The following is a 27,642-nucleotide window of genomic DNA, read 5'->3' as shown; positions in this document are numbered from 1 at the left end:
TAAAGTATTCCCATCTCTTCAGGATTCATGAAGGTTCTGATTGGGTTGGATGGAGCTGATATTAGAAGTGTCTGTTTAGCCTTGTCTTTACTTCCACCTGCTGGTAAGAAAGATTTATTACAAGACTTTTATTGCACTGGATCATCATGACTCTCAGTGAACATTTTAATTACTGTTTAGTGGCTAAAATATGGTCAGTGTTCCTCCCATAATGTCAGATCATCTCCTCCATGCTGCTATTTTTACTACCAACTCTTTGTATAACCTGTATTTTTGTGTCACAATGACCATGCAATGCAAAACATAGTGTATATGACATTGCTAGTTTTTTTTTTTTTTTTTTTTTTTTTTTCCCAGTTCCCAAGTACCCAAGAGCAATAGTAGTTGCTGTTTTGTATAGGGAGGGTGAAGTAAATTGCATTTTGGCCACTGATGAGATTTTACCCAACATCTCTCTAACACCCCACTGTTGTCTTGTCACCCTGTGTAGCCACAAGGTAATTAAATTGTCAAACCTGTTTACCACATACCTGAAGGTTGATTGTATGGATTTGTATTCCAGCGAGAGCCCTATAAAGTAATGTTTAAAGAATACTGATTATAATAGCAGCCCCTTGATTTAAGTATCTTCCTTGGTTGGTGGTTTTGTGTCATATAATGCATGCAGGGTTGTATTCCTGCTGACATTCAAGACGGATTTTCTTCTCAGTATGGATACTGTAACACCAGAGTGTCGCTGTGCTTTGGACAGGACTGGGAATTGTCAGATTCTGAATAGACAGACGAGACATGTCCCCTGGGGCAAAGGCGTTAGGAGTGTATGAGCACCCCCCGCCCCCATTCTCCACTTATCCATTGTGTGTGACAAAGAATATATGTGTGATAATACGTGTATTCATCCTTGTGTGTATGAGCATGTGAGTGCAGCTCCAAAGGACATTGGTTTGGGGACAGGAGGTGGGGTTTTGTCTCATGCAGGTCCAGGTCAGTTGAAGTGTCCGCTTTCAGTTTGAACCAAAGGAAAATCTCGGATGTGTGGTGAAGCCAGCAGCAGAAACATGGATTGGATCTGGACGCTTGCTGTGTGTTTGGGAGTTGTGTGTTCTGCTGTGCCGGGTTTGACTCAGGAGTCATCCAAGTAAGTTGTGTGATTTGTTCGAATCATTGTTTGACACTGGAAAAAATACCTAAATACTTCTTTTATATATTGATGCAATATTTACCTAATGCCCTTATCTCACCATTCAATAACAACCAATTCTTCCTCTTTCTATCAGGACATTGTTTCTGATCTCAGGACCAGAGGTGTTGCATGCTGAGACACCCACTCCGTTGGCTGTCACTGTCCTTGCTGACTTCTCTGGTAGGGTGGAGGCTGAAGTTGAATATGACAACAACAACAACAAAGTATCCCAAACGGAGGACTTCCAAGGAGGTGACACTGATATTACTTTTTTGCATCATGACTTTTTGAGTTTGAGAGGGCTAAAGCATCATTCTACTTTTCAGGTTTGACCAGGATCCTCTCACTCCCTCCTGTGAGTATGATTTTCCTCTTATTTCTTTTAAAAGTTGAGAAAATGGTTACTTCTGTCTTACAGATGAGTGAAATGTTTGCAATGAATAAATAACTTGTTTTTACCTGCAGCCATAGCCTGATATCACATGTATATGTTACTGACAACACTGTCTAAAACCGCTCCAGATTCCTGCCTCTATAACCCAAAGTTCCCTCTTAAACTTGACGGTGAGGGGCTACAAGGGGGATGATCTCATTTTCACCAACACCACCACCCTCAGCTTCAACCTCAGGAATGTCTCCAGCTTCATTCAAACTGACAGATCACGCTACCAACCGGGGGATACTGTTAACGTCAGAGTTGTGTCTGTCCAGTTAGATAATCATCCATACAAAGGCAGAGTGGATATCTCTATGCGGGTAGGTCTCTGTTTTCTGTGTGAAAGCACAAAGCGAGAGGAGTGTGAATAGATTTAAGTCAGGCATTGTGTGGTGGTGGGAAGATTGATTGACGTTCTTTTGTCATATGCAGGATCCCGGTGGGAACACTGTGGACAGGTGGGAGTCCACAGGGAATCTGGGGATCGTGTTGCGGGAATTCAGTTTATCCCAGACGTCTCCTCTTGGACAGTGGGCGATCACAATCACAGTGAATGTAGGGATGAAATATAACATTTTATGCACCTTTGTATGCCTGTTTAAAAGACTATTTGAATTAAACGATATAGATTTTAAAAAAGCATTTACCTATTTCACCTCCCATCCTCTTCACTTCAGGGCATGACTGATGAGAAAACATTCATTGTGGAGAACCATGGTAACTGATATGTCAGTTTATTACTATATTTAAAAAAATAAGCTTAAAGATTAGGTTTGCATTGTTTAAAGGTTTATCTTGAAACAATACTGACATGCCCACAGATTGCTACAGCTTCATTTTAGCTTTGGCTGAACTGAGGAATGCATATTTGGACCAAACTAGTACTGTGGATTTTGTCCCTCATAACTTACACTGAAATTGCTTTAAGAAGAGATCTCTTTACTTCAAGTATAAAGCAACAAGTACAAGCAACATTTACAGTGACCAGTAACTCCTTCAATGTACACATTGGGATGTGAGTATTGTATGAAGGTAGACTTGGAAAAAGGCAACCTATCTTTTTAATTACTGTCATGCCTACATCTTTACTGACTGCTGTTCTGCAGAGCCTCCTCACTTTGAAGTGCTGGTCAAGACGCCACCACAGGCCCTGGTTGGAGATGACATCTCAGGATCAGTGAGAGCCCTGTAAGTTCAATGAGATAATGCAAATCAATGTTATCACATTTGCACATATGTTAAGTATACTGTAGTACTTTGGATTTTTCTTCTAGTTACCCCAGTGGACAACCTGTACAGGGAACACTGGCTGTCTCACTTACTGTGGCTTCTGCTATGGACAATTCAACCTCTGCATTCAAGCTAACACAAACCAAAGAGGTGAGGTTTTATCGTCACTGTAGTGGACCCTATTATTTTAGCCAGTATTTAAATGTATTTGCATTCTAAATTGAACTAGCTGTCTTTTAACCCTTATTTTTCAGATTTATGGGTCAACACAGTTTTTCTTCAACAAGGGTCAGCTTCAGGCCCTGCATGCTTCATCAGGGATGGATGATGATGGCCATGTTGTTATACATGTTACTGCTTGCGTGAACTCCACCGGTAAGATATGCATCATTATATTATATATGCATTTCTGTTGCATCCTCAAATCTCAAACTATTCTGTTATATCATGTCTTATCACTTAAGGATTTAAAGTCAGCAAAACTGTTGAAGTCCATCTTATGAAGAATACATTCCAGCTTGAATTCTATGAATTTCCACTTTCACTAAAACCGTCTCTACACTTCTCTACAAAAGTGAGTGAATTATCATTATTATTCATTTTATTTGACATCTGTTTTAAACAGTTCCATGAGCTAACTAGAAACTTCCCTTCTCTGCTTGAAATCCACAGCTTAGGGTCTCTAGATATGACAGAAAGCCACTGAGCTCACTAGATCGATTGTACTCTGCTTTGGTTGAAATCACTCAGAGAACATCCATGATGGATGCTGGACCTACAATTGTGACACTTCCAGTGCCTGAGGATGGGAACGTCCACATTAAGTTTAAGTTACAGGCTCAAGTAGAGATGCTTTTTATTCGGGTGAGTATTTTAATGTACAGTGCCTGGAATGTTGGTCCTCTGGGAAAAGTACCTTTTAGCTGTTTGTATGGAAGATGAGTAGTTTCAGTACAGTAAGATTACACACGTTTGCCAGAAAGCAAAAATTTCTCACTAGTTAAAAAAATCGTAAACATCTAAAAGCCTAACAGATTTGTTCAGATGATGTTTAGTTTGTTTTAAATCTAATAGCCAAAATTATTGTTTTATCCCCAGGTTTATATGTATTTTTTACATTTTGTGTATATATTCAGGCCAGATTCCAGTCCAATGAGGAGACCCTGAAGGTCTACAACAACTACTCCTCTCCTAGCAGCTCATATATTCAGATCTCCTCAACTTTACCCGCACAGGTACCAGTAAACATGTATTTTGTAGCATTGTGGTACATTAAAAATGAGTGCATATAGTAAACATGCTGAAATTATATTGTTAATTATGAAGCCAAGAAATATTTCATATTACATTTTTAATTTACAGATTGGATCGCCTCTTCAAATAGATGTGGAAAGCACCTTTCAGCCAGCTGAGCTTCACTTTGTGGTATGTTTGGTCAAACATATGAAGTAATCCATGCAAAACATTTGCAAAAAGTATAATTTGCCATTTTCTTTTATTGACATATTGTATCTGTAAGAATTTGTAGTTACACAAGTCACACAAGTTTGTAGAAAATCAATCAAGGAAAAGTCAGGGTTGATTACAACTTGACTGCACACCTAAGAAACAAATGTAATTCTGGCAGAAATGTAGTTTTTGCAAAGAATGATTTGTTGCCAATGTTTGGAGATGGATTAGCTTAGCTTATATAACGCGATGCTAAAATATGCTTCAGAAAATGCAGCTATAGATTATCATGGGAAATTATGGACATCAATGTGCTTATTATCTTTTTAAACAAAACACTACAGCATATTTAAGAAAGTTTATGGTTAAACACAAATAACAAATACTTTGACAATAGTTTGACCGCTGGATGTAAAAAAATAGCAATGTAAAAAGATTAAAACATCTGCACGATTATTTCCATCGCACCCAGTTAATTATCTCAAAGTCCTTCAGAGCATAACATTGCCAAATACAAACAGAACCTCACAAGCAGGAGTGGTCATCAAGAGCATTATATGAAAAAATGCTCACAAATGCATATTCATGTTTGCGTTAGAATGATGAAACAAAAAACATATAGCATTAGTATCAAAGACATAACAGAGAAGTGTAAAAAACTGCCCACAGATGTGAAGAAAAATTCAGTGAATAAAAAAACATAGGCTCAGTAACATAAGTCACAGTTTTACCAACACAGATTTTTTCCAAAGGCATTTTAAGATGTATCTCACATTCTTGGTGTAGCAGGAGATACATTTTTTTTGTCCGATCTTGGATGATAAAAAATGTTGTTTTAATGGAAATCTTACACTGGGTACAATTGCTACATGGAACAAACTTTGATGATAAATCGGGTGCAATAGAGACGTGTACATATGTTTTTTTGTTTTTCCATTATTTAAAGAAATCCAAAAGGTGGTGTCTCAGCTTTACTGCTTTTAATCACCATTCTCCCCTTATCGTCGTACTTGCAGGTGAGCTCTAGAGGTCAAGTGGTGGCTGCTGGGACAAAGACTTCCTCATTTTTTTCTCTGGTCCCAACAGTGTCCTGGTCTCCTGAGGCCTGTGTCACTGTCTACTGTATCCTCTCTGATGGAGAGGTCACCAGCGACACAGCACACATACCCATCAACCAACACGGCTATGTACAGTAATTTGTTGTTCTTTCACTGTAGTCATGTTATTCTAATAAATGCATAATGTTGCTGGACATACCCCTGTGACTTTCTATGGTTTTGCTTGTCCAGGTATCTCTAAACTGGAGCAGTGACAAAGCCCAGCCAGGTGAGCAGGTATCGCTCACAGTAACTGTCCTCGAACCCAAGTCCCAGGTGGGAGTCATAGTAATGGGGATGCATGATGAAACTCCGCAGGCTGACCTAGATTTAAAAGTGGAACAGGTATGACAACCATTTACATTTGCCAAAACCTAAAGGACAGCTCCTTTTGAGGTTCAAAACACTGTGATTAGCTCATTTGTTGTGATTGGGATTTAAAGTCACTCAATAGGAGCCCAGAAGCTACACTAAGCTGTAAAGCCTTGGCAAAAATCTTTCAACAAAAGCCCAAAATATAATCTCTGAAACTGAAACTTCTGTGAACCTCCTTCAGAAAGTAAAAAGATGACCGTCAGTTTAGATGCTGTCAGATTTACTTGATTTCTCCTTTGTCCAACCACACAGTTTGATCACAAAGCACCAGTACACCCAGTCTCCTAAATCTATTGTAAAATCTTCTTAGAGTTGCTTTTCCCAGTTAGTTACTGTATGAGTATTCAGAGTGTGACCACTAAACCGGTTACTCTGGATGTAACCTATCTGTGTGCTTTGTTAGAAGCTGACTCTGCTGTTTCTAAGAGCTGGTAACTCTAGTGTGTTGGATGCAGAGTTGTGTGCCCAACCTGAGGGTTATTCATGGATACATGATGGAGGAAACAAAGCTATGCTACAGTTGGCTGTCTTAAGATGACCTTCTCTCATCTCCAAAGCACTGGCGGCATGTATTGTGTCTTGTAGAATAGACTTGAGATCTCCTAAGGCATCTACAAAGCTCAGACCGTTTTACACCTTACATCACCCATCAAGACCTGACCCATATTTAATGGGCTTTCACACTAGTGGTGTATCATTAATGACCTTAGTACAGGCTTTCCTGTTGAATCTCAATAATAATCTAAAAACAGTTTATAGCTGTATTTTTTGCAGCTACAATTACAGATTTACCATTATCATCTTTTGTTGTGTCTCCCACACCACAGAAATGTAATATTAGGATGCTGACCAATGCCAGACTGTATAAGAAAAAGCAGCCTGATGGACTTAAAGATGGTGAGATGATAAATCAATGTGAGCCTTTTAATAGAGCATCTACTTTCCACAAGAGTCCCCCTTGTGGTCATTTAGCATATTGGATTTCTCTCACAATTACAATACTGGATTGATTCTCCAGATATGAATACATATTGGGCCTCTGAATTCTTTCCCTTTTCTTTGTGTTTTCAGAGGTAGAAGTTCTTATGGTGGAGAAGTACAGGAGCCACTGGCTGGATGCCACTGAGTCCTTTCTGTGGTTAGATGTTAATGTTAGGTGAGTGCTGAAAGGTGCATGTGCTGGACATGGGTAGCAGGGCAAACTAAGTAACAGATAATAATTGTCAAAAGTGCAGTATAAGCACAGGTAATCGTATTTAGAACAAAACCTTCTACATTCAGTGTTTCAGTGCTTTTCTCTTCCGTTTCTGTCAGTGATAAAACATGGACAAGTGGGAAAATAAAAGTGCCAGATGGTGTTACTTCTCTGACAGCTGTAGCACTGGTGATGTCAGATAACCTCAGTTTGGGCTTCACTCCTGTGCCACAAAAGGTAACTAAATACTCAATATGTGCCTCAATATACTTGATAGTTTCTTGATTTCGGGATATTTCGCACAAATCTTGTTTCCTTTTGCACAGAGGATGTTTTGTTTTTTTGTCTGTACTGAAAAGGAGACATGAGCAGTAATATTTACATCTGATGTTCAGTCCTTCCCCCTGCTGCCATTGTGAGACACATAACCTGGAAAAAATCTTTGTGCCCTAAGCATTGCAGCTTTAACAATCTTTAATGAAATCTGACTTTTGGCCATTTTGATAGTGATGGTAATTTTTATTTTTATTTTCTGTGGTAACTATAATAATATCAGAACAAGTCTATACAGCCATCCTAGCGGCTTTGTGAGGCTGCACTTAGGCATAAGCAGTGCTTTGAGCTGAATGCTTACATCAGCATGCTATGTTCACCATCTTATCTTCCATCTTCACCAGTTAATTGGCTGCTGAGGTTGATGGCAATGTCATTAGTTTTACAGGTATTTGGTCATAAACCAAACTACTGGACATATTGAAATTTTGTTTTGACGATGGAGCCAGAGGAAATGTCAAGGGACCACCAAAGTTGTTAAAATTCATCCTGAGAGTGCCATGAATGTGTGAGCCATAGTTCTGATTCAGCAGACTGACATTTCCATCAAGCCATAGGCTATACACCACTAGCATGGCCAGAAAAATAAGTGGCCATTATATCAATGTGACAATGACACAACTCCTGTTTTAAAGAAATCTAATCTAATCCAATTTACAGAATTTAAATGCACATGTACATAAGTATAAACGGTGTGACTAAGGCTGTAACCCTACTGGTAAGAGCCCTGTTCCCTAACTTTTAATACTCACTGCTAACAATGTTAGCCAAAGTCTGTTTTAATTTTTGCTTAACAACCCCTCATTCACAGTTGACAGTGTCCAAAGATTTCTCCTTGTCTCTCGATGTCCCATCATACCTCATCAGAGGAGAGGAGATGGTGTTGGAGGTGAACATCATCAACCATTTAGAGCGGGACATAGAGGTATGGAGGACTACACTTGAGGAATATTCTGCTGAAAGAAATTCCCTCACGGGTGATTTATCAGTATCTTCCAATAATAAATATCTCTCACTGTCATTTGTGGCTCATAGAAGATGTTATATTCTTTGTTTAAAAAGATCATGCTTTCTCCACATATTTTTCTCTCCATAGGTCATGCTGCTGCTAGCACAGAGTGAGGCCTTTGAGTTTGTTTTGGCAGACAGAGGTGACGTCTCTGTCGTAAATGCCCAAAAACTCACCTTAGGAAGTCACGTCTCTGCCTCAGCCATGTTCCCTATAAGGCCTGTGGCTCTGGGCGAGATGGAAATATCTGTGGACGCCATCTCTGCAGAGGCCTCAGACAACCTTGTTTGGAGAGTGCTTGTGAAGGTAATGCATGATAGAAACTTTGGATAATATCAATTAATTTACTGTGTGTGTGAAGTGTAACTTGGGTTGTTGGTAAAGATTGCTGGTTCAAATCCCCCTTTTTTTGGCTGAGCAGCTCAGCTACTGTACTGTATATGTCCAGAAGCTACTTGAATGTGAAGCAGGAACTTGATTGGTGAATAGGAAGTAGAGTATAATTTCTCATAGGACCTTCATTGTAGACATGATGTTTCTGTACAAGAAGTGTATTTAGATCTAAGGATTCAGTATAAAATGCAACATGCTATGTGGCATAGAGTTAATCCTGTGCTAACTGTGAATTATTCCCATGTTCCTGAAGCCTGAGGGAGTTGAACAGTCCTTCTCAGAGACTCTGTTTCTGGAGCTGGCACCAGTGAAGCACAACAATTCTAGATCCGTCTCCTTCTCCTTTCCACCAGATGTGGTACCGGGCAGCCAGAGGGCCCATGTGGCCTTGGTTGGTACGTCTACCATTTGTCCTCCCTGTTTTGCCAGTGGCAGTTCCATCTGAGTGCAGTTTGTTTATTTTTAGTAAATTAGACATACGTAATGTGCACAAGCATTTTCCTTTGTGTTTAGATGATGAGCTTGGGTATATGGGTATCAAACTGAGTGCTGTCCTGAAAGTATTTAGGTACTGAAAAATGGAAACGATGGACATCAAAAAGGAATGTTTATGGAGGGCAGATTCTGAACAAATGTCAAGATGTTTGGCTTGGCTCCATCCATGTTTGTCATGGTAGAAAGGCAATCCTCAGTATTTATTTTCCTCAGTTGGGGCCGAATTTGTGGTTTCTGTGCTTGTCGTGATAGTCAGCTTTATTAAACATCAGGCAAATGTGCAGAACTGTAGCTTTCTGCTTGTGATTGTATTTTATAGGTTTTTTTACTCCATCCTTCCATACCTCATAACTTAAACTCTGCCCTGAGTTTCCAAGTGACCACTTCAAAAATACTGTTTTATGCTTTCTCTTATATTATGGTTTTATGCTTTCTTTTATATACAGGTCAATAGCTGGCACATTTAGACTAGTATTTTTTGAAGCTCACATTTTAAGATTTTCCTGAAAGCATTCATTATTATAGTATATACATAGTATTTCCAACTGCCTGAGGAGTGAAGAAAAGATACAGATTGAGCAGAGGTATAAGAAGAGCTTCTTGTTCACACCATGTCTTTGGTGATGGTGACAGTGAAACTCTGGAGTGTCTATGTTTCATGCTATTTCCTCCTCTTCTGCCAGTTTTGCTCCTTGTACTCAGTTCTACACTTACGAGGTTCAATTTCCCATCTGGAACCTTTGGTGGGTTTTTGCAAGGCAATAAAAAAGGCATAATATCAGGTGTGAAGCACAGACACTTACTGTTCCCCTTTTAGGTCTGTCTGGTCTGAAACCTGTCCCTGTAATTACTACCTGCAGTATTAGTGAACATGTTGCGCAACAGTTAAATCCTTCCTCCTTCTCTCTTATATTGTTTTACAAAGGTGATATCTTGGCCTTGTCCATCAACAACTTGGATTCTCTGATTCAGATGCCTCTTGGATGTGGGGAGCAGAACCTTATCCACTTTGCTCCAAGTATTTATGTTCTCCAGTACTTGGACAAGTCAAGTCAGGATGATCAGGAGATCAGAAGCAGGGCTCTGGGCTATATGATGGAAGGTATGAAACCTTTACATGATTCATTGGCATCACTGTATTACAGTAAATGTACTGTGTACAGTATAATGTACAGGCAAGGTTGTTTCAAGTGCTATTTAGATGTAACAGAGCATCTTCTGAGTGATAATCCAGCAGATAAAATTTAGGGTTCTTGTAGGGGTTTGTTATAGATTTCTGCATCACTGCATAGTAAATTTACTGATTGAATATCATGGCAAACATGTTATATTTTCTTCTTTTAGGATATCAAAGACAACTGTCCTACCAACGAACTGATGGTTCCTTCAGTGCTTTTGGAGCCAGCGACACCTCTGGTAGCACATGGTAGGTCATCAGTTTAATGTTAAAGATACGAGTAACACGCATTTGTTTACAAATCAGGTGAAATATTCTGTCTGTGTAGCAGAGAGAGTTTCATATTTTTAATGCAGTGTTCACTTGAGAATCAGGAGTTTTGGGGAAAATACTCTGTCTTGAAATGTGTCCTGAAATAAGCATAAATTAGGTTTGAGTGGCAAAAAAAGCAAAAATATCTAACTCAGTCTTTTTTGTTTTAGTACTTATTGTGGGACAAACTGGGGTTTGAATTCACTTTGTCTTGTTTGCAGCTTTCCATCTTTTAAATCTATATTAATTAAATCTCTCTGCCTCTGTTTGGGTTCACAGGCTGACAGCCTTTGTGCTAAGGTGCTTCCTCCAGGCTCAACCCTATATGCAGATAGACCAGAGTGTTCTGATCAGGGCCATGACCTGGCTCTTAGGCCACCAGGGGCCCCAGGGAGAGTTCAGTGAGGTGGGGAGGTTGATACACACGGAGATGCAGGGAGGGCTGGATAATGGTCCTGTGGCCCTCACTGCTTATGTACTGATGGCACTACTGGAGGACAACACCTATGCGGTGAGAGTCTCACATGGGGAATAACCTAAAATTTTTAATTAAAGTGCTGTCATGTGAAATATAGTATAGTCAACCGACACTAATGATGTTTTGTCTGGTTACTTTGTGTGAAGAGCATGTTCCCAGCCAATGTGTCCCTGGCCCAGAAGTACCTGGAGAGCAGAGTATCCAGTGGAGTGGTCAGTAACTACAGCCTGTGTCTGGTGGCTTATGCTTTGACTCTGGCCAACAGTCCTGTGGCTGGCACTGCTCTGGCTGAGCTGAGCAGGAGAGCTTACTACAGAGGTAATTTAGTGAAGATTTTCTGCTATTTTACTCTCAGGAATTCACAGGATCACCTGTCAACTTAAATGCACTGACATCAAATGTGCTATTTGTTTGTCTTATTATTTTTGTCACAATTTACTTTTTTTTTTAAGTAACATTCATCCTGTTATCAAAGATGTACAATACAAGATGCATTACATGTTTAGTTGAGTTTAGTTTTGACCCGACACATATTGAATTAAGAAATTAAAGATTATTATTGTAGCACCACCTTCAATGGAAATGTACCATAAATTTGATATGCTGAAGTAGGATGGTGAAATAACCAATATGTCAAGGGTAAGGGTGTAAGTATAAAAGTGAGCCTGAGAAGCAAAAGTTTTCTATCACCAATGATTGAAGGCCTAAATGTAAAATTTAAAAAAAAATGTTGTTACAGATACTCCTTCAAATAGAAAGACTAATCATTATGAAGTCTTACAGGCTGAAAAGATACTTTTGTTTCAATAAATTTTTTCCATGTCATTAGTCAATTTGCATGTATTGCACCACCATCTGGTCAATTTTTAGAACTACTTTTCCCCTAAGATCCACATCCACAGAAGAGAAACAGCAGCAGCAACAACAATAAAAAGCGATATTTCAGCACTTTTTATGTGGTTAGATTCCTGGTGGTGCTCATGGAGATTTTCTTTTCATTGTGCAGCATGATGAATCTGTGGACATTACTGGTTATTGATTACATTGTCATGTCATGTCTAAGATGGAGTCATGATGTGGAGATCCTCTGCTGGCCTGGACTCACATGGCTGGCAGCCGCACTCAGTGCAGATTGAGATGGCCTCGTATGTGGTGCTGGCTCTTTTTCGGCAAGGCAACTTAGTGGAGGGCATTGCACTCATCAAGTGGTTAAGCAAGCAGAGAAACCATCTAGGTGGCTACGGGTCCACACAGGTACAGTAAGGCTAAACCTTTTTTCTGCTTTTCACGGAACTTATGTTTAACTATGTAACTAAAAATACAACACAGCCTGTTTGGTCCAAAGGACACTTGGACTTATTTTGGGGGCATTTTGTCTTCCAGTAGTGTTCTTGTGTTTAAACTGGAACTGCCCTTGACTAGCCTATGCTCTACTAGTAGTAAAAGCTCAAGGACTCATGATGAAATTTACAGATGCCAATTTTATTAATATTCTGTATGCTAAATAATAAAATGCACAATTTATTATTTCATATGTAAAAATAGCTGCAAATATTCCCCAGTTCTGCACCAAATCATTTACAGTATATCTATCTGGTCATATAATCCGGATGCATATATTTATTTTGACCTTCAACCTTTTTTTATATCTCAGGACACAGTAGTTGCCCTCCAGGCTCTGGCTTACTATGCTGCTTTTAGTGGTGCCAACGCCATTGACCTCAGGCTGAATATATCTGCCCCAACGTCTTCGTTTGTGTCAGCCTTTCAAATCAACTCCACCAACTATCGGATGTATCAGAGCCGAGAGGTAATGGATGACCAGATGTGGGTGGGATCCCATGCTTCTTTCCTGATGCATATATTAATTGATATTTTAAATGGTGCTGTATTTACTGTATCACAGTTTAATTTATCATCCTGGAGTTAATCTTCTACTTTTCTTAGATTAATGCTGACAAAGATCTACACATAAATATATACATGGAAGGAAGAGGATTCGCCATATTTCAGGTAATTGTACAGTACTGTTGTTTTATTTATTTTTTTGATCACTAAGAGATCCCTGCACAATGCACTTTCACTCTAAGTGATGGGGGACAAAATCCACAGCCCTACTTCTATGCAAGTGTATTTGAAACTAATATGAGGCTTCAGCCATCCAAATTAGTCAAATCAAGTCAATATCTTCTAAAGTTAGGCTTTTTAGTGCCAAATTCCCTCTTTCTGTTACTACTCTTCTGATGCAGCAGAACAGGGAAACACTGCCAGTCGAGACACAAAGGTGGATTTTTTTTTTTTTACCTCAAAGACTGTAACTATGGAAGATATCCACTTTATTTTACTAACTCAGGCAACTGAAGCCTCATATTATCTTCAGCTAAATGGATAAATACATTTTTGCTTAAAACAAGGGCTGTGGATTTTGCCCCCCCCCCATCATTTACATTCTAAGCACATCTGGAGAGGATCTTCCAATGGTCAATATGAACAGTAGGAATGATTACAGCAAACAAAACCAGTTTCAATGTTCATATGGGCACCTAACAAAACAAAAAAAAATGTGAATCTATCCTTTAATATGAATTCCGCTAAGCATCAATATTACAGGAAAATATTACACCACAACTCCAAAACAACCCCTCACAATGCGGTAATGTTTCTGTATATTCAGCATATTCATCTCAACATAAAGTATAGTTTAACAACCGGAGCATGACCAGAATAAATTGAACACAGCAGCTGTGCATGATAGCGTCACCCAGCACAATGTGCTGCATTGTAAATGCCAAGCCAAAACAGCTAAATGCATATGTAGCAGGATAATAGACTCCCATCAATTAACATCTGGAACACATATTGTAGCTTCATGTCCTGTCTGCGTTTAGTATGTCCAGATAATATCACTTAGAGGACTATAGTGGAGGTTAATTGTTTTACTTTGTTTAATTTGAAACCTGTTATCTTCTGTTCCAGCCCCCCTCCATCATATAACTTTTTTACTGCCTGTAATTCAGTACTTTAAATGTTGAATGAAGTAAGCAAACGCAGAGATTCAATCTTTATTTTGTTTTTGCTTTATGGGATAGTGGGTTTTCTCAAACATATACTGTTTTTGGGGTCTTGAGGCATTATCCACTTATATAATCTCAGGCTGTGGTATCAGGAGGTAAAGTAAACAGTAAACCAGGGCTCTTCACCACTAAACCTAACATTCTACATTTTTAAAACCCTTCCATGTATCCATCCAGATGAATATCTTTTACAACCTGGAGAGCAAAGCGTTTTCTCAGAATCTCCAGCACACCACAGACGAGGAGGCTTTCCTATTAGGTGTGAACATTACTGAAGAGAGAGACCACAATCACATGTTGTTATTTATATGCACGAGGTAAGCAGCATGACGCAGACAGGCACATATGTCAAGCTAATTTTAGCTTTTGACATTTGGCATCTTTTTCATGTTCCAGGGCTCTCGTATCTTATGACCTTTTGCTTTTTTTCCATTCTAGATTAAAGAACAATCAGGTGATATCTCAAACAGGAATGGTTATATTGGATGTGGGCATGCTCAGTGGTTTCAGTCTTTCCCCTGAAGCTGCTACCCCAACAGATCTTGTCAGAAAGGTGGAGATACTGCCTGAGAAAGTCAGCCTCTACCTCGATTCAGTAAGAGTTTCACAATCATGTCAAGCTTATGAATTAGAGGCAGATTGTTGTTGTAGTTATACAAAACATTTTTCCAAAATAGAGCCCCTAGAACTTTTTATTGGTCTTGTTAAATCTTCATGGTAGGAGCCATATGACACAGGGCCATAGCCAGAATTATAAATCATGTGTCCAAATTCTCCCAGAGCAACCTACATTTTTTATGTAATTTTATTTCCCAGTATGAAGGTTTAAAATCTGTTTAAAAGTCCTCACCACATCGCCCAGAATATATTTCTTTTGGAGGAATACTGAATCCATTCACTTAATTTTAATCTTATTTATTGATGTGTTGCATGAAATCAGTTTAGTTCAGTCTAAATATATCAGAATTAGCCTTCAGAACCCACCCTGTGTAATTTGTGTGTAAATGTAGAATATAAATTCCTCCTCAGGTCAAATAACCACAGTTTTCTTATAAAGTACCATTAAAGTACAATTAAATTCATTCTAGAGGAGAAGGATAACATAAGGTGTAGTGCTGTCGTTGATAACTAAAAAATATGTTAAGCTACAACCAAGGTTAGCATTTTGGCTGAAGTCATTAAACATACATCAGGTTCACAAATATCATGTCACGGTATTTCCATTATTCTTGTTTACCAGTAATGTTTGCCAGTTGGCTAACTTTGGCTCTGCTCACTGCTCAACTTCTACATGTACTGTAGCTCTGCTTTTAGAAAGATTAACAATAAAGACAGTGTGTTTATCAGAAAAGGACAGTCAACTAAACAGACAATCCTTGTATAAACTGGCGCATTTACAGTATGTTGTTCTATTTGTTTCTATGACGTGGCCAAAGAGGTTTGTTGGCACTTCTTACCAGCTTTAATTTACAAAAAAAGTAGAGGCAAGGTAGATCACAAATTACTTAAGAATTGTACAGACAGTGTATCATCACTCACTTGTCCGGTATCATTTGCAGCTTACCAAATCAGAGGTTTGCATCGGACTTCCAGTCATCAGAGATTACAAAGTGGCCCATGTACAGGATGCTGTGGTGCAGGTTTATGACTACTATGAACCTAGTAAGTACAGTGGACAACAGTCTTGCTGTAATTTTAAAGTATGTACACACATACAAAATGAAATGTACAGAAAGTCATGTAAGTAGAGATCACTCAACATACACATGGCCATTATAATTTTACAGTGAAACACACAGAGAATCACATCATAATGTCATCATGATCATAGTTATCTGATTATTTCCCCTGTCTCACAGCGAGAAGAGCAACAAGGACATACAACTCAAATATCCTGAACAACATGCACTCCTGTTTCTTCTGTGGTGAAGGCTGTGATCGCTGTAGGCCAGGTATCACCATCACGGTGTCGTCCCCCCTCTCATCTCACTCAATACGCAGCTCCACCTACAGCCTAAGTTGCCTGTTTCTTGGAGTTGCTGCCTTTTTCACTATATTCTAATTAGATTTCATTTTTAAAAGCTATTATTTTAACTAATTAGAAGTAATGAATATACACTGAGATACATAGATTTGGGACTGTATGTGCACACATGTTCATGCACTGGATGCAATTTCAAGTGTTTTTTCGTTTTTTTTTTTCATTTAAAATTTACAAAAATTTTCTTGACCAATGATTGTAACATTCAGAGGATCTGTGACACGATCTTTTGTTTAGTGCACTTGTGCCCTCTACTGTTTACCAATTTTTCATTTGTGTTTTATTTTGACAGAATGTAAATCAGAAATTACTCTTTGAAAATGTTGTATCTGTTATATTTCAGTCCATATTTTTGGTTTCATACATTAAAAAGCAAATTTAAGAATTTCCTCACTTAATCAGCCTGCCATTCTCTGTATGATTTCATGTGATGACTTGATGAAAATGTTTTATACAAAACTTCTGTATAGATCACAAAACAAATGAAAATGATTTCTCAGTTCCACATGTGTCCTGTTGTCACCATTTTGGCAGAAAATGGAGACACATTAAGCTGCCTGAAGCAATATTAAGGCTGAAAATAAAGGCTCATAAGATTTACTCTTCCAGCTCTACTGTACTTTCCCAGCAAATGGAAGACTTTATGATGTAATATGTTTTCACTCGTGTTGATATATAACAGTCCTGCCTGAATGCGCTTGACTTTATTGTGTTAGTGTGTCATAATGGCAAAACGTAGGTAAATGCCTCATAAGGTGGATTGGAGGGAGATAAAGTGCACCTTACCCCTCTGCCACGTCATGTAACTCTGAGCCAGAGGAATGCAGACTGACCTGCAGAAGTATGCAGAGTGAACACACACATGTAACTCATCACTGAAGAGTAATCAGATTTGACAACGCTGACGTATCGCAAAATATGACTGTTATTTCAAAGATTTCAGCCTGCTGTGCTCAGTCCATGACATATTTCACTTTGCACAACATAAAGAATTTACAGCATGCTCACCTGAACATAATTAATTTCTTGTTCTAATAATCAATAATCTCACACTGGCAGCATTTTACTTTGAAGATAACAGCAATAATATTGAAATATAGAGTACGATGACTCTCTTACTTTATTCTGTATATTTATATTTCTTCTCCACATACTGTAAATTGGAGCATAATGTTAAAACTGTTAAGATATCAGTAGTTTATTCTTAAAGAATCCCCAAAATCACACATGTGGAAAGCTATATGTGTAAAACCAAATTTTAAATGTAAATCAAACCTGTCTGTCAGCAAGTTACTGAATCCCACGAGTGTCAGAAGGAACCTGCTGAGAATATCAGTTGTCACACAAAAAGCAAATATATATTTCATATGCACTTAAAAACATTTGAGCCTTTAACTTTTGGTGAGAGATGAAAAACCTGCTGAATCACAGCAAAGACAGTTTGTACTCCTACAGAACTTTGATACAGTGAATATGTTGGTGTATCTCAAAGTTTGACCATCTGTAACCACACTGTCATGTGCTTATTCTCCTATCTAGTCTCCACAGCGATCACATATGTTATAGTTTTAAGGCATCACCTTATATAAGCATGTTGCTCTACCTGTTGCTGTGCACCAGAAGCTTACAGGAGTTTAAGCAGTTTCAGGAAAAAAGGGAGACACTCTCGCATACATATACATGCACCCATGCACACAGACCCCCAAAGTCATCATGTGTGAATATAAACACATGTAGCTGCTACACAGTCCCCAAAGCAGAAATAAAGCTTGTAAACTGATTCCTTTGAAAACAGGACATCTTTGCTGCATACTTACATGAGTTTAACAAAAAGTTGAAAGGCTGCAGTACCAGATTCACAAGCACTAGATGGCAGGCTTGGTATCGTAATAGGGATGGTTTCAAAGTTTATATCACAAAGTTTATATCACAAACAGGAAATACTTTTTGCCTGCACACTTTACACGAGCTCCACTCAGTAAGAACATTCCTGTTACTAATAAATACACAGCATATGTTTACCATGTTAGTAGGATATGTGAAATAGTTTACAGCAAAGTTTACAAATTTGAACAAATTTGAGAAGACTCACAGAATATGTTGCTTTTTTGTGATCCATTGAAGAAGTTGCATCCTGTATGTTGCCTTAAAACTTACCTGTAAATAATCATGTAGGGTTTTTTTTTTTTTACACTTTTCTGTGACTCAGAGTATGTATTTATGTGGGATAACGCCATACATACACATTAAGGTCATGACAAATGACCCTTACTAACCAGGGCCTTGTTGTGGGTCAGGCTACAAAAACAGACAGTCAAGGGCATAAGCTGGTCATGATGTCATGCATTTACTATGTCAGTGTGGCTCTTCAGAAGGAGGGCTAATAACTGTCCAATGCAGTGGCCTTAACTGACAGAAAGCTTAGTTTAAGTGTAGTGAAAGTATTAGGAGTTCAAGATGAGTTGAAAGAAACTTCCTTCGCAAAGATGTATCTCAGAGAAAGAGATTAATGGAGTTACAGAGCATCTATCTTTCAACACTTTTGTCATTTAGTTGTGAAAAGCGACACATGGTTAAAAATAACAAAATCTCTCAAAGTAAAGCTTTAGCAGTCTTCTCTATTTCTGCAGACTGTCTGGAGCTTGTGGTTGTCTCATATCATGCCCAGAACGACACTGAGGTCTAAAATCCTACATCAGGGCCATTGAGTCTACTGACATTTATTAATATTTGCTCCCGTCAATGTGGCTGTGAGAGGAATAATGTTGGAAGCAAGCCTGTCACCCAGGAGATGCAGAAGGGGTAAACAAACTGAGGGATATGATTATTTATGAGTTTCATCTCCTGGTGGGAGCCATTAGTGAAACATGCCGTATTGTTGTTGGACTCACTGTGACAGATGGCAAAATGAAGTGTGTTTTTTTTCAAATGAGCAATTCATATTGACAGCAGGTTTTGCAGATGGATCTTCAAAATGGGATGTATTGCATTACTCAAAGAAATCTGTCTCTTGTTGAATAGATTTGATCAAACACACTCATCAAAAAGGAAAGTTCAAATAAAGCTCTGTATTTTTCTGTGTATAGTGTAGTACCCTTGTAACTTTCAATACTTAGCAATACTTGGCATGATATGTTAGAATATTATAATGATAAATTGCGTAATAAAGACTGTATAGTTTACGTTCTGTAACCACAGTCATGTAGGGTAGGTTAGATGAAGTGCTTCTGGCAAGTTGTGTGCTTTATTTCAGTAAAACATTTATTCCAAAAACAGAGATATGAAATTGCTCCCCATGGCCCTGCTCCAGATGACATCAGTAGGAAAGAATCACCATCACAACAAATAACCACATCATATGGGAACCCAATGCTGTTGGTGTCATGACAAAAATTGAGGGTGGCAGCATCAACAAAGATGAATCGAAGGGAAAACTTCCAACTCCCCGGTGATGCTACCTAAATGACTCCCTATGTCGGCCATTGGGAAGAAGATGATGCGTTTGTTTGGCAAGGCACGCTCCATTCACCGGGGCGAGTCATGGAAAATCCCTTTGAGCTTCCATCCCACCCAGAGTGAGTGTGTATTTACACAACCCCCAGGTGACCCTATGCAGGCTGGCCCAGACAGTCCTGCTAGAGGCGGGAGACGAATCCATCCCAGACAAAGGGGACTCCAGGGAAACAAAACAGAGCTGAAGGCCCACTCAGTCATCTTACTTGAGAGAAGCCATCCCTAACATTATCACTATGCTATGATCCTCTCCAGTAGAGATGATCCCAAACTCAAGGAGTCTGGTTCATTCTTCGTCACAACCGCAGACCATATTTGGATGATTAGTGTCTGTGTGTGTGCAGGTTTATGCTATTTGTTTATCTGAGTCACTGTCTCTTGGTGTGTCAGCAGTCCTCCAGATACATGTGATTGTATCTGAATCACTGTTATTTCTATCAGTTGATACAAGCCCAATGAGACATAACACCACAGAGCCCAGATCCAAAAACATGTGATGAAACATAGCATATGTTCAAGCAGAGCACTGAAGTAGTGCTTGTAGTTGTTGTTTAGTATCAGTTGTTTTATACAGTATATACTTCGCAAACATCGGCTCATTCACTGTTGTGTGGCTAGTAACATCCAAGCATATTCATGCAGGTGTACAGTACAGAAATCATAGCCTGACACTTGTCACTCGTACTCTGCTGATTACTACTGTATGCTCATGAGAGTACTTAATATTTCTCACATATCAGATAAGAAGGGCTCTGCTAGCATTCAAGGGGAATTACCGTACAGCATGCTTGTTGCTTCACTCAGATTAGGTACATTTAGAGTAGAGTATTTCCCTTGGATTGGGATACTTTTAGTATCACTATCTCCCAGAACTTGGAAATTTCAGTCACAGATCCGCTCGTAAAATCTGTTAGTGGAAGAATGTTGAAAATACGAATTCACTGGATGGTAGGAAAGTTTCTTTGCGACCTTGAAGCTGGGAAAAAACAACCTCAGACAGGTTAAAGTTAACAAAAAACACAATTTATTCCAACAGAGACAGGTCTCTTCCAATAAAGTTAATAGATGTGTCCTAAATCCATACTACATACTATATTCTAGCAGGTTTTGAGTATGGACTGAAAAAGTGACCCAAAAAAAGTATTCTGAAATCTTCTTCTTTGAGTATACTGTTGATGTGCACTATTCTCCCACAATGTAATGCTCAAAGGAAATGGAGGAACTGCTCACAGCTGCAAAAAATTTAAAGTAATTGTGGATGGTGGTGAAACAGCTCCAGGAACACTTCAGAAACAAAAAAATGACTATTCAAGTTTTATAAAGATATTTTGCTGTCTCTTAGTAAAGTTTATTTTCAAATTGTGTTGTGGCATTTTTAAAGGCACAGTTTGAATGACAATACGAGTATTAATCAATTCCTGTTAGTACAAAACAGTTTAGAACAATTTCTTGTATTCTAATAGCAAATAATAGTTTACTGTAAAGACTGTTTTATATAGTACTGTGTGAAAATAGTATGTAGTATAAACACACCAAGTGAAAACAAAGATGGTGCAGGACTGCTTCCTTGCCCATTGATTGGAGTGTTGCTCCGCAGCAGACCGGTAAGTTGGTTGATGCCTGAAAGCTATATTGCAGCTATATAGTGATTACACAGTAATCTCAATCAGACATCTTCTGTCCACCTGTGGCAGCATTGAGGTTTCTTCTGCAGAGCAGCAATGCAGTCAGTGAGCAAAGAAGCAGTCCAGTGCCATCTTTAATTGTACATGGTTTATATAGAGTTTAATGGAAGATACCTCTCTCTGTAGGAATAAATCACGTTTTTTGTTATTTTCATTTTTCATTTTTTCATTTTTGCCCTAGCTAGATTTCTCTCAATTCAATGTGTTTTATTATCAGCATTCTTCCCATGACAAATTTCATGTGCAGATCTATGACAAAAATGTCCAAAGTCTGACAGACAGCCATGCAGGATTGTGAAATGTAGGATACAGTTCTGGATCAGAGCTGAATACCAAACAGTTGTGGCTTTCTCCAACACTCTTCATTTCTCTTCCTCACATATTTCACAGCTATTTCCATTGCAATTCCATGTATGTTTCCTTATGTATGTTTCCTTTAAAGCCCCATTGAGGTCCACTTCAGCAGAATGAAGCCATTTCCATTGTGTTGAAAGGGCATCAATGGGAAAAGGCTTCATTGATACCAGCTCTTGGAGTGTGATTGATTTATTCTGGTTTCAGGATGGTCCATTGAATCATCGCCTCTGTGCTCCGTTTAACCAAACTCACACTGTTTGGAATGACTCAGTGAGTCAGGCTTTGGGGTTCTGTTGAATTTGTGTGTATGTGTGTGTTAAAGAATGATTGAGAGAATGAATGATTCACAGTAGGGGACAGACTAAACTTAACTTGCACACATACACACAGGGTGCAAACCCTGACTCCAAATGCCGCTATGACTTTCTCACCTAGGTGCTCGTCTAGTTTTCCACTCATTTTTCACCAGGGTCAGTTTTTCTACCCCAGATTCAGCTGTCACACATTTCCTCAACCTCACTGGCCAATTAGAGTAATCAGGAACAGGTGGAAATAGGTTTACACCACTGCTCCTGTATGTGTATTGGTGAATGTGTTTGTACTGTATGCGGACATAAGGGAGAGTTGGACAGACAAAAAAGAAGAAGAGGAAATCATAGCAAGATTATTTATGTATGTGAATGGCAGGGGGAGACTTATGAAAGCACAGACATATCTGACTGACAAGGGATTATTATGTGTCTAAACCACAGAAGGAGTGGGAGTTCCTGAAGTCTGATTGGGACCCAAACACTGTCTGAGTCGTCTGGATTCGTGTGATCAACTGCTTTGATTACTCTACATGGAGAAAACACACAGGCCCTTGCTTCCCTCAGTTAAACACATGTGACATGAGGGTTCATGCAGTAGCAAGGATCACGGGATTGATGAATGGAGGGAGCTGTGCAAATAAACGCTCCTGCCCTGTTATTCCACTGACGTATGGCTCGAGGATAATGAACACTTTAATGGTGGACCTGAATGCTGCTGGAAATACCTGAGTCACAGTTGAGGTGGAGTGTACAGAATAAGATATGAGCTACCGTGTCTCGTCTGGCAGCAGCTCATTAATTCAACTTTATCAGAGGATGCAAGCCTGCTCTGACATTGTATTATAAATCACAGATTTGAGGGAGGAGAAATATTGTATTGGAATAAGATCAAATTAACAGCAAGGTGATGTGGTGATGGTTTTCCACCTGATTCAAATTATCCTTCAGACCTCATGGCGGTGTACTTTGCCATGTTATATAAACAGGAAATTATACAACTTGCAATGTCAGAAGTTAGTACTATGAATGCCACTGAAACTTAAAGTTAAAGGCATAGTATGCAGGATTTGTCAGTTACTGTTTGTAAACAAAACATTTAAAGTTGGCCTCTCCTCCCTGGCTCAACGTCTCTCTCCTCTGCTCTCTGTGTCTGTATGCACGAGGGCAGGGCTGAACTCCATGGACAGCAGTCTGCTGCAGAGCACAGAGTCCACAGAAGACAGAATGAAATGGACTTTACTAGAGTCAACTACGACTGCTTGCTGCTGTAAGTGCAACAAAATCCAGCAATAAAGGAGACAGTTGTATGAGCAATTTATCAAACAACTGTTGAAGGAGCAGAACATTGGCATCCTAGCTTCCTCTTGGATGCATGCTTGCAATCTGGCAGGGTAAATGCTAGGTTGGATGGTCACTATGTTTTTATACACTCACACCCTGCATGCTGTTATTGGCTGGTGGCTACATACCCACTGCCCAAAGGTTGCAGTCCAGAGGTGTCCCATACACAGCAAAATAATGAGAAAATAAGAAAATACAAGCAGAGGGCAGGGTCTGTGTAGGTTCACCACACACTTCTAGTGGGCCATATGTGATGATTGAGAGGGATTACTTTTGTATGAGTCTATACATTGTTTTTTAGAAAAATTCTGCATAGTATACAGACATGGCCGAAAATATCAGTACCCTTCCACCTTTTTTAAAAAAAAAACAAAATTTTCTCTGTATTAAGTTGAAACTGACAGAAGTATAGGGTATCCATCAATTTTTATTTCACATTGAATATAACTGAAACTTTGCTTTTTATTTACAACTTAACATATACAATAAAACAAATGATGGTCAAAAATATTGGTACCCTTAGCTTAATATTTTGTAGCACAGCCCTTGGAGGCAATAACTGCAGTCAAGCACTTTCTGTAACTCTGAATAAAGTTCCTACACTTCTCCACTGGTAGTTCGGCCCATTCTTCTTAAGCAAACTGCTCCAGTTGTCTCAGGTTTGATGGGTGCCGTCTCCCATCTGCAAGTTTCAGCTCTTTCCACAGATGTTCAATGGGATTCATATCAGGACCCATAGCAGGCCACTTCAGAACGGTCCAATGTTTTCTTCTCATCCACTCTTGGATGCTTTTTGATGTATGTTTGGGGTCATTATCCTGTTTGAAGACCCATGACCTGCGACTAAGACTCAACTTTCTGACACTGGGCTGTATGTTTGATTCCAAAATGCCTTGATAGTCCTCTGATTTCATTGTGCCCTGCACAGATTCAAGGCACCCAGTGCCTGAGGCAGTAAAACAACCCCAAAACATCACTGAGCACTGAAGCTCTTATTTTGTTTCATCAGTCCCAAGCACATTCTCCCAGAAGGACTGTGGCTTGTCAATATGCATTTTGGCAAAGTCCAATCTGTTTTTTTTTTTGTGTCTCCTTCTTAGAAGTGGGGTCTTCCTGGGTCTTCTACCAAGGAGCCCATTTTCATTCAGACAGTGATGGATGGTGTGACTGAAACTATTGTATGTTGAACTTGAAGATCAGCTTGGATCTGTATTGAAGTTTTCCTAGGTTCTTTCCCGACCATTTGAACAATCCTTCGGTTCAATCTCGGGCCAATTTTCCTTTTGTGACCACATTCAGAGATGTTGGCTACAGTTCCTTCTGCCTTAAACCCCTTAATAATATTGGCAACAGTGGTCACAGGAATGTCAAGCTTTTTGGAGATGGTCGTGTAATCTTTACGTTGACCATGCTTGGCTATTACCTTTTTTTCTAATGTCTTCAGACCACTCTCTAGTTTTCCTTCTGTTTTCAATGTTCAATGCAATGCACATAGTGGCACAAAACAGAAGAGTGAGTAATTTTCTCCCTTTAAACTGGCTGCATGAGTGATTATAAGATTGAAAACACTTGTAATACTAATTAGAACACAATAGTATCACTACAAATCAATTATTTCTTACAACTTCTAAAGGGTACCAATAATGTTGTCCAGGCTATTTTAAAATTTCTTTGTAGAATAAGCAGTTATTTTCACAACTTTTTGTTTTGTTCCACTGCAAACCAAACATAGACATGCATTGATAATAAAATATCTTTTAATTTCAACACTGTTCAGGGTGAATGGAATGAGCTCCGTGCTGCATAGCACAGAGTCCACAGAGGACACAATTAAATGGACTTTACCCGAGTTGACTACAACTGCTTGCTGCCATAAGTGCAACAAAATCCAGCAGTAAGGGAGACAGTTGTACGAGCAATTCATCAAATAACTGTTGAAAAAGCAGAACATTGGTCCTGTGTCTGCCATTTTCGTAGCTTCCTCTTGGATGCATGCTTATGATCTGTCACGGTAAATGCTAGGTTGGGTCAGCCGGAGGGTTGAGCTCTCAAGTGTGGTTAGGGTTAGGGTAATGGTTTGGGTTATGTGCACAATAAAGAAACACAAGGCGTACAAATCTCGTGAGCATTTCACAAATCGTCCCTCTGGCTGATCCAGTCTAGCACCAATCATCTGGCACCTGGTCACCATGTTTTTATACACTCGCACCCTGCGTGCTATTGCTGGCTGGTGGCTATACACCCACTGCCCAAAGGTTGCAGCCCAGAAGTGTCCCGGACACAGCAAAATAATGAGAAAATGAGAAAATACAGGCAGAGGGCAGGGTCTGTGTCGATAGACCACACACTTCTAGTGGGTCATATATGATGATTGAGAGGGATTACTTTTGTATAAGTCTATACATTTTATGAGTATTGTTTTTTAGGAAATTCCGGCATAGTATACCTTTAACAATGAGAAAGCTAAATATAGTATGCAAAATTTCTTTATACTGATCAATATAACTAAGGCTAGAGTATAAACATAAATATTTATTGTCTAAAACATATTATTTATCAAGGAAAATCATTTTGATTTTCCAAGATGCCACAAAACTTTGTTTTGACATCATCTTTCTATTTGTTCGATTGATTCTTATTGTGAAAAATGGCCCCTACCAGTTATACATATTTATAGATCATAAATAATAACAAAGAAAAATTAAAACAGCACTTCACAAATTTTATACATCAAGACTGATTTATTGGGAAAACAGTTGTATATTGACATCTGCAGCACTGGAGGAGCTTTCTACAGTAAGTCTAAAACGTAACCCTAGAAATGGCATCAAGGGGCCTAAAGACTAACAATTCTTTAAAGGAAAGCCTGCATTACAAACTGGGATGTGGGCTTTTGCATTATGGGAAATCTAGGATCCAGTTATTTGGTGCTGAACTCAGGTTGTCTCAGCCTCTGCTGCACCATCTTTGACCATTCTTTTTGAAATTTGTTACTCCCAATTCCCTCAACTTTATGGAAGTGCAAATAATAAATTACTGGAGTACCCCTTTAAGATCACAAACAATTTTCATGATAAGAAAGGAACTGAAAGGCTACAAGTAAGTAATAAGGAAATAATTGAAGCTTAAGTCAGAACTTAAAGGACACAGCTCTGATAATGTCTATTTACAATGTTTTTAAAAAAGAATCATCTTGTTGCAGACTAATATGCCTTGCTGTATGTGTAGTAAAACATTATCATGATACAATAATGGGACAATTACCATGCCATAGTCTGTTCCTCTGTTTCTCTTTATCTGCCCACAGCTCTGTCTGGTCCCATCTGTCCTGTGATTTCAACAGAGCTGATCTTGTTGTCTAAATATTTCCTGTCACAGTTTAAAGAGTTTTGCAGGAGGGCAGATGGTATAAAACTCAGAAGCATAATATTTCCATTTTGCTACTAGGCTGCGAGCCACTTTAGGCCCACTACAATATCATGAGTGACAGAGTTATAGGGAAGCACCATGGGTAGACACAGGCAAGATAACCAAAGCTAACTCTTCCAGGTGTAAACCGTTGCCACTCCATTACCATTAATGAGCAAGGATGTATTTGTGTGTGTACATGATATTAGGTCTACACTCAGCCATGGCATTCAGAGATGTGATATTGTGTCAGCAGGTTATAAATCCAGACCATAAAAAGCATGCAGCCTTGAAACTTCCCCTTTACAAATATATTTTACTTGTTAAGATGTAACGTTCATGTAATCAGAATGCATAAACTGAATTTAACTTACACAGTCACCTCAAGCTGGAATTCAAGTTGTTCACCCTCACAGTCATGGGCTCATAAACTTTACAGCCTGGACCCTGGTCTCAGTCTAGTGAATGAGGTCACACTGCTCCTTTTGTCATGTAAAGACCCAGCAGCAACATTGAGAAACTAGGACATTTCTTAGAATTTTTTGAATTTAAGAGTCTATCCAGTTCAGTTTTTCCAACCGTTAATGGAGCTTGTAATGATTTCCATGATCCTTTTAAACAACTCAGATTTTCTGTCCCATTAAAATGTATTTATTGATAGCATAAACACTTGATCTGTTAAAGATTTAGACTGTTCTTGTGCACCGAATGCCATTGTATTTATAAACATGGATGATGTATTTTCTGTTT

At 38.9% G+C, this 27,642-nt stretch overlaps 1 protein-coding gene and 1 long non-coding RNA gene across 2 annotated transcripts; both read left to right on the top strand.

Moving 5' to 3' along the window:
* Positions 1–1,058: 1,058 nt before the first annotated feature.
* Positions 1,059–1,933, top strand: LOC122997750. The gene is made up of 4 exons (XR_006407265.1): positions 1,059–1,138; positions 1,278–1,435; positions 1,510–1,538; positions 1,706–1,933. It is a non-coding gene; the product is annotated as an uncharacterized LOC122997750 (long non-coding RNA).
* LOC122998540 (CD109 antigen-like) lies at positions 1,934–16,675 on the top strand. The gene is made up of 29 exons (XM_044375471.1): positions 1,934–1,939; positions 2,052–2,174; positions 2,297–2,336; positions 2,726–2,807; positions 2,894–2,999; positions 3,104–3,224; positions 3,314–3,423; positions 3,522–3,713; positions 3,986–4,084; positions 4,212–4,274; positions 5,315–5,485; positions 5,588–5,740; positions 6,598–6,667; positions 6,842–6,926; positions 7,085–7,202; positions 8,110–8,223; positions 8,395–8,613; positions 8,954–9,095; positions 10,121–10,297; positions 10,540–10,621; positions 10,964–11,195; positions 11,309–11,480; positions 12,226–12,416; positions 12,817–12,972; positions 13,110–13,175; positions 14,414–14,553; positions 14,675–14,831; positions 15,796–15,898; positions 16,096–16,675. The coding sequence occupies exons 1-29, from the start codon at positions 1,934–1,936 to the stop codon at positions 16,296–16,298; spliced, it is 3,693 nt and encodes a 1,230-aa protein (XP_044231406.1). The 3' UTR covers positions 16,299–16,675.
* The last annotated feature ends 10,967 nt before the right edge of the window (positions 16,676–27,642 follow it).

The sequence above is a fragment of the Thunnus albacares genome, chromosome 15 (assembly GCF_914725855.1).
Source record: "Thunnus albacares chromosome 15, fThuAlb1.1, whole genome shotgun sequence".
Lineage (NCBI taxonomy): Eukaryota > Metazoa > Chordata > Actinopteri > Scombriformes > Scombridae > Thunnus > Thunnus albacares.
The sequence above is the reverse complement of the archived record's forward strand: the minus strand, read 5'-3'. Positions and strand labels throughout refer to the sequence as shown.

What these genes read in the sequence shown, in the direction of transcription:
- LOC122998540 (XM_044375471.1), top strand. An exon ending in TCAGGATCAGTGAGAGCCCT is followed by an intron (nt 2,808 to 2,893) that starts GTAAGTTCAATG and finishes TTTTTCTTCTAG; the next exon opens with TTACCCCAGTGGACAACCTG. An exon ending in CAGCTGAGCTTCACTTTGTG is followed by an intron (nt 4,275 to 5,314) that starts GTATGTTTGGTC and finishes TCGTACTTGCAG; the next exon opens with GTGAGCTCTAGAGGTCAAGT.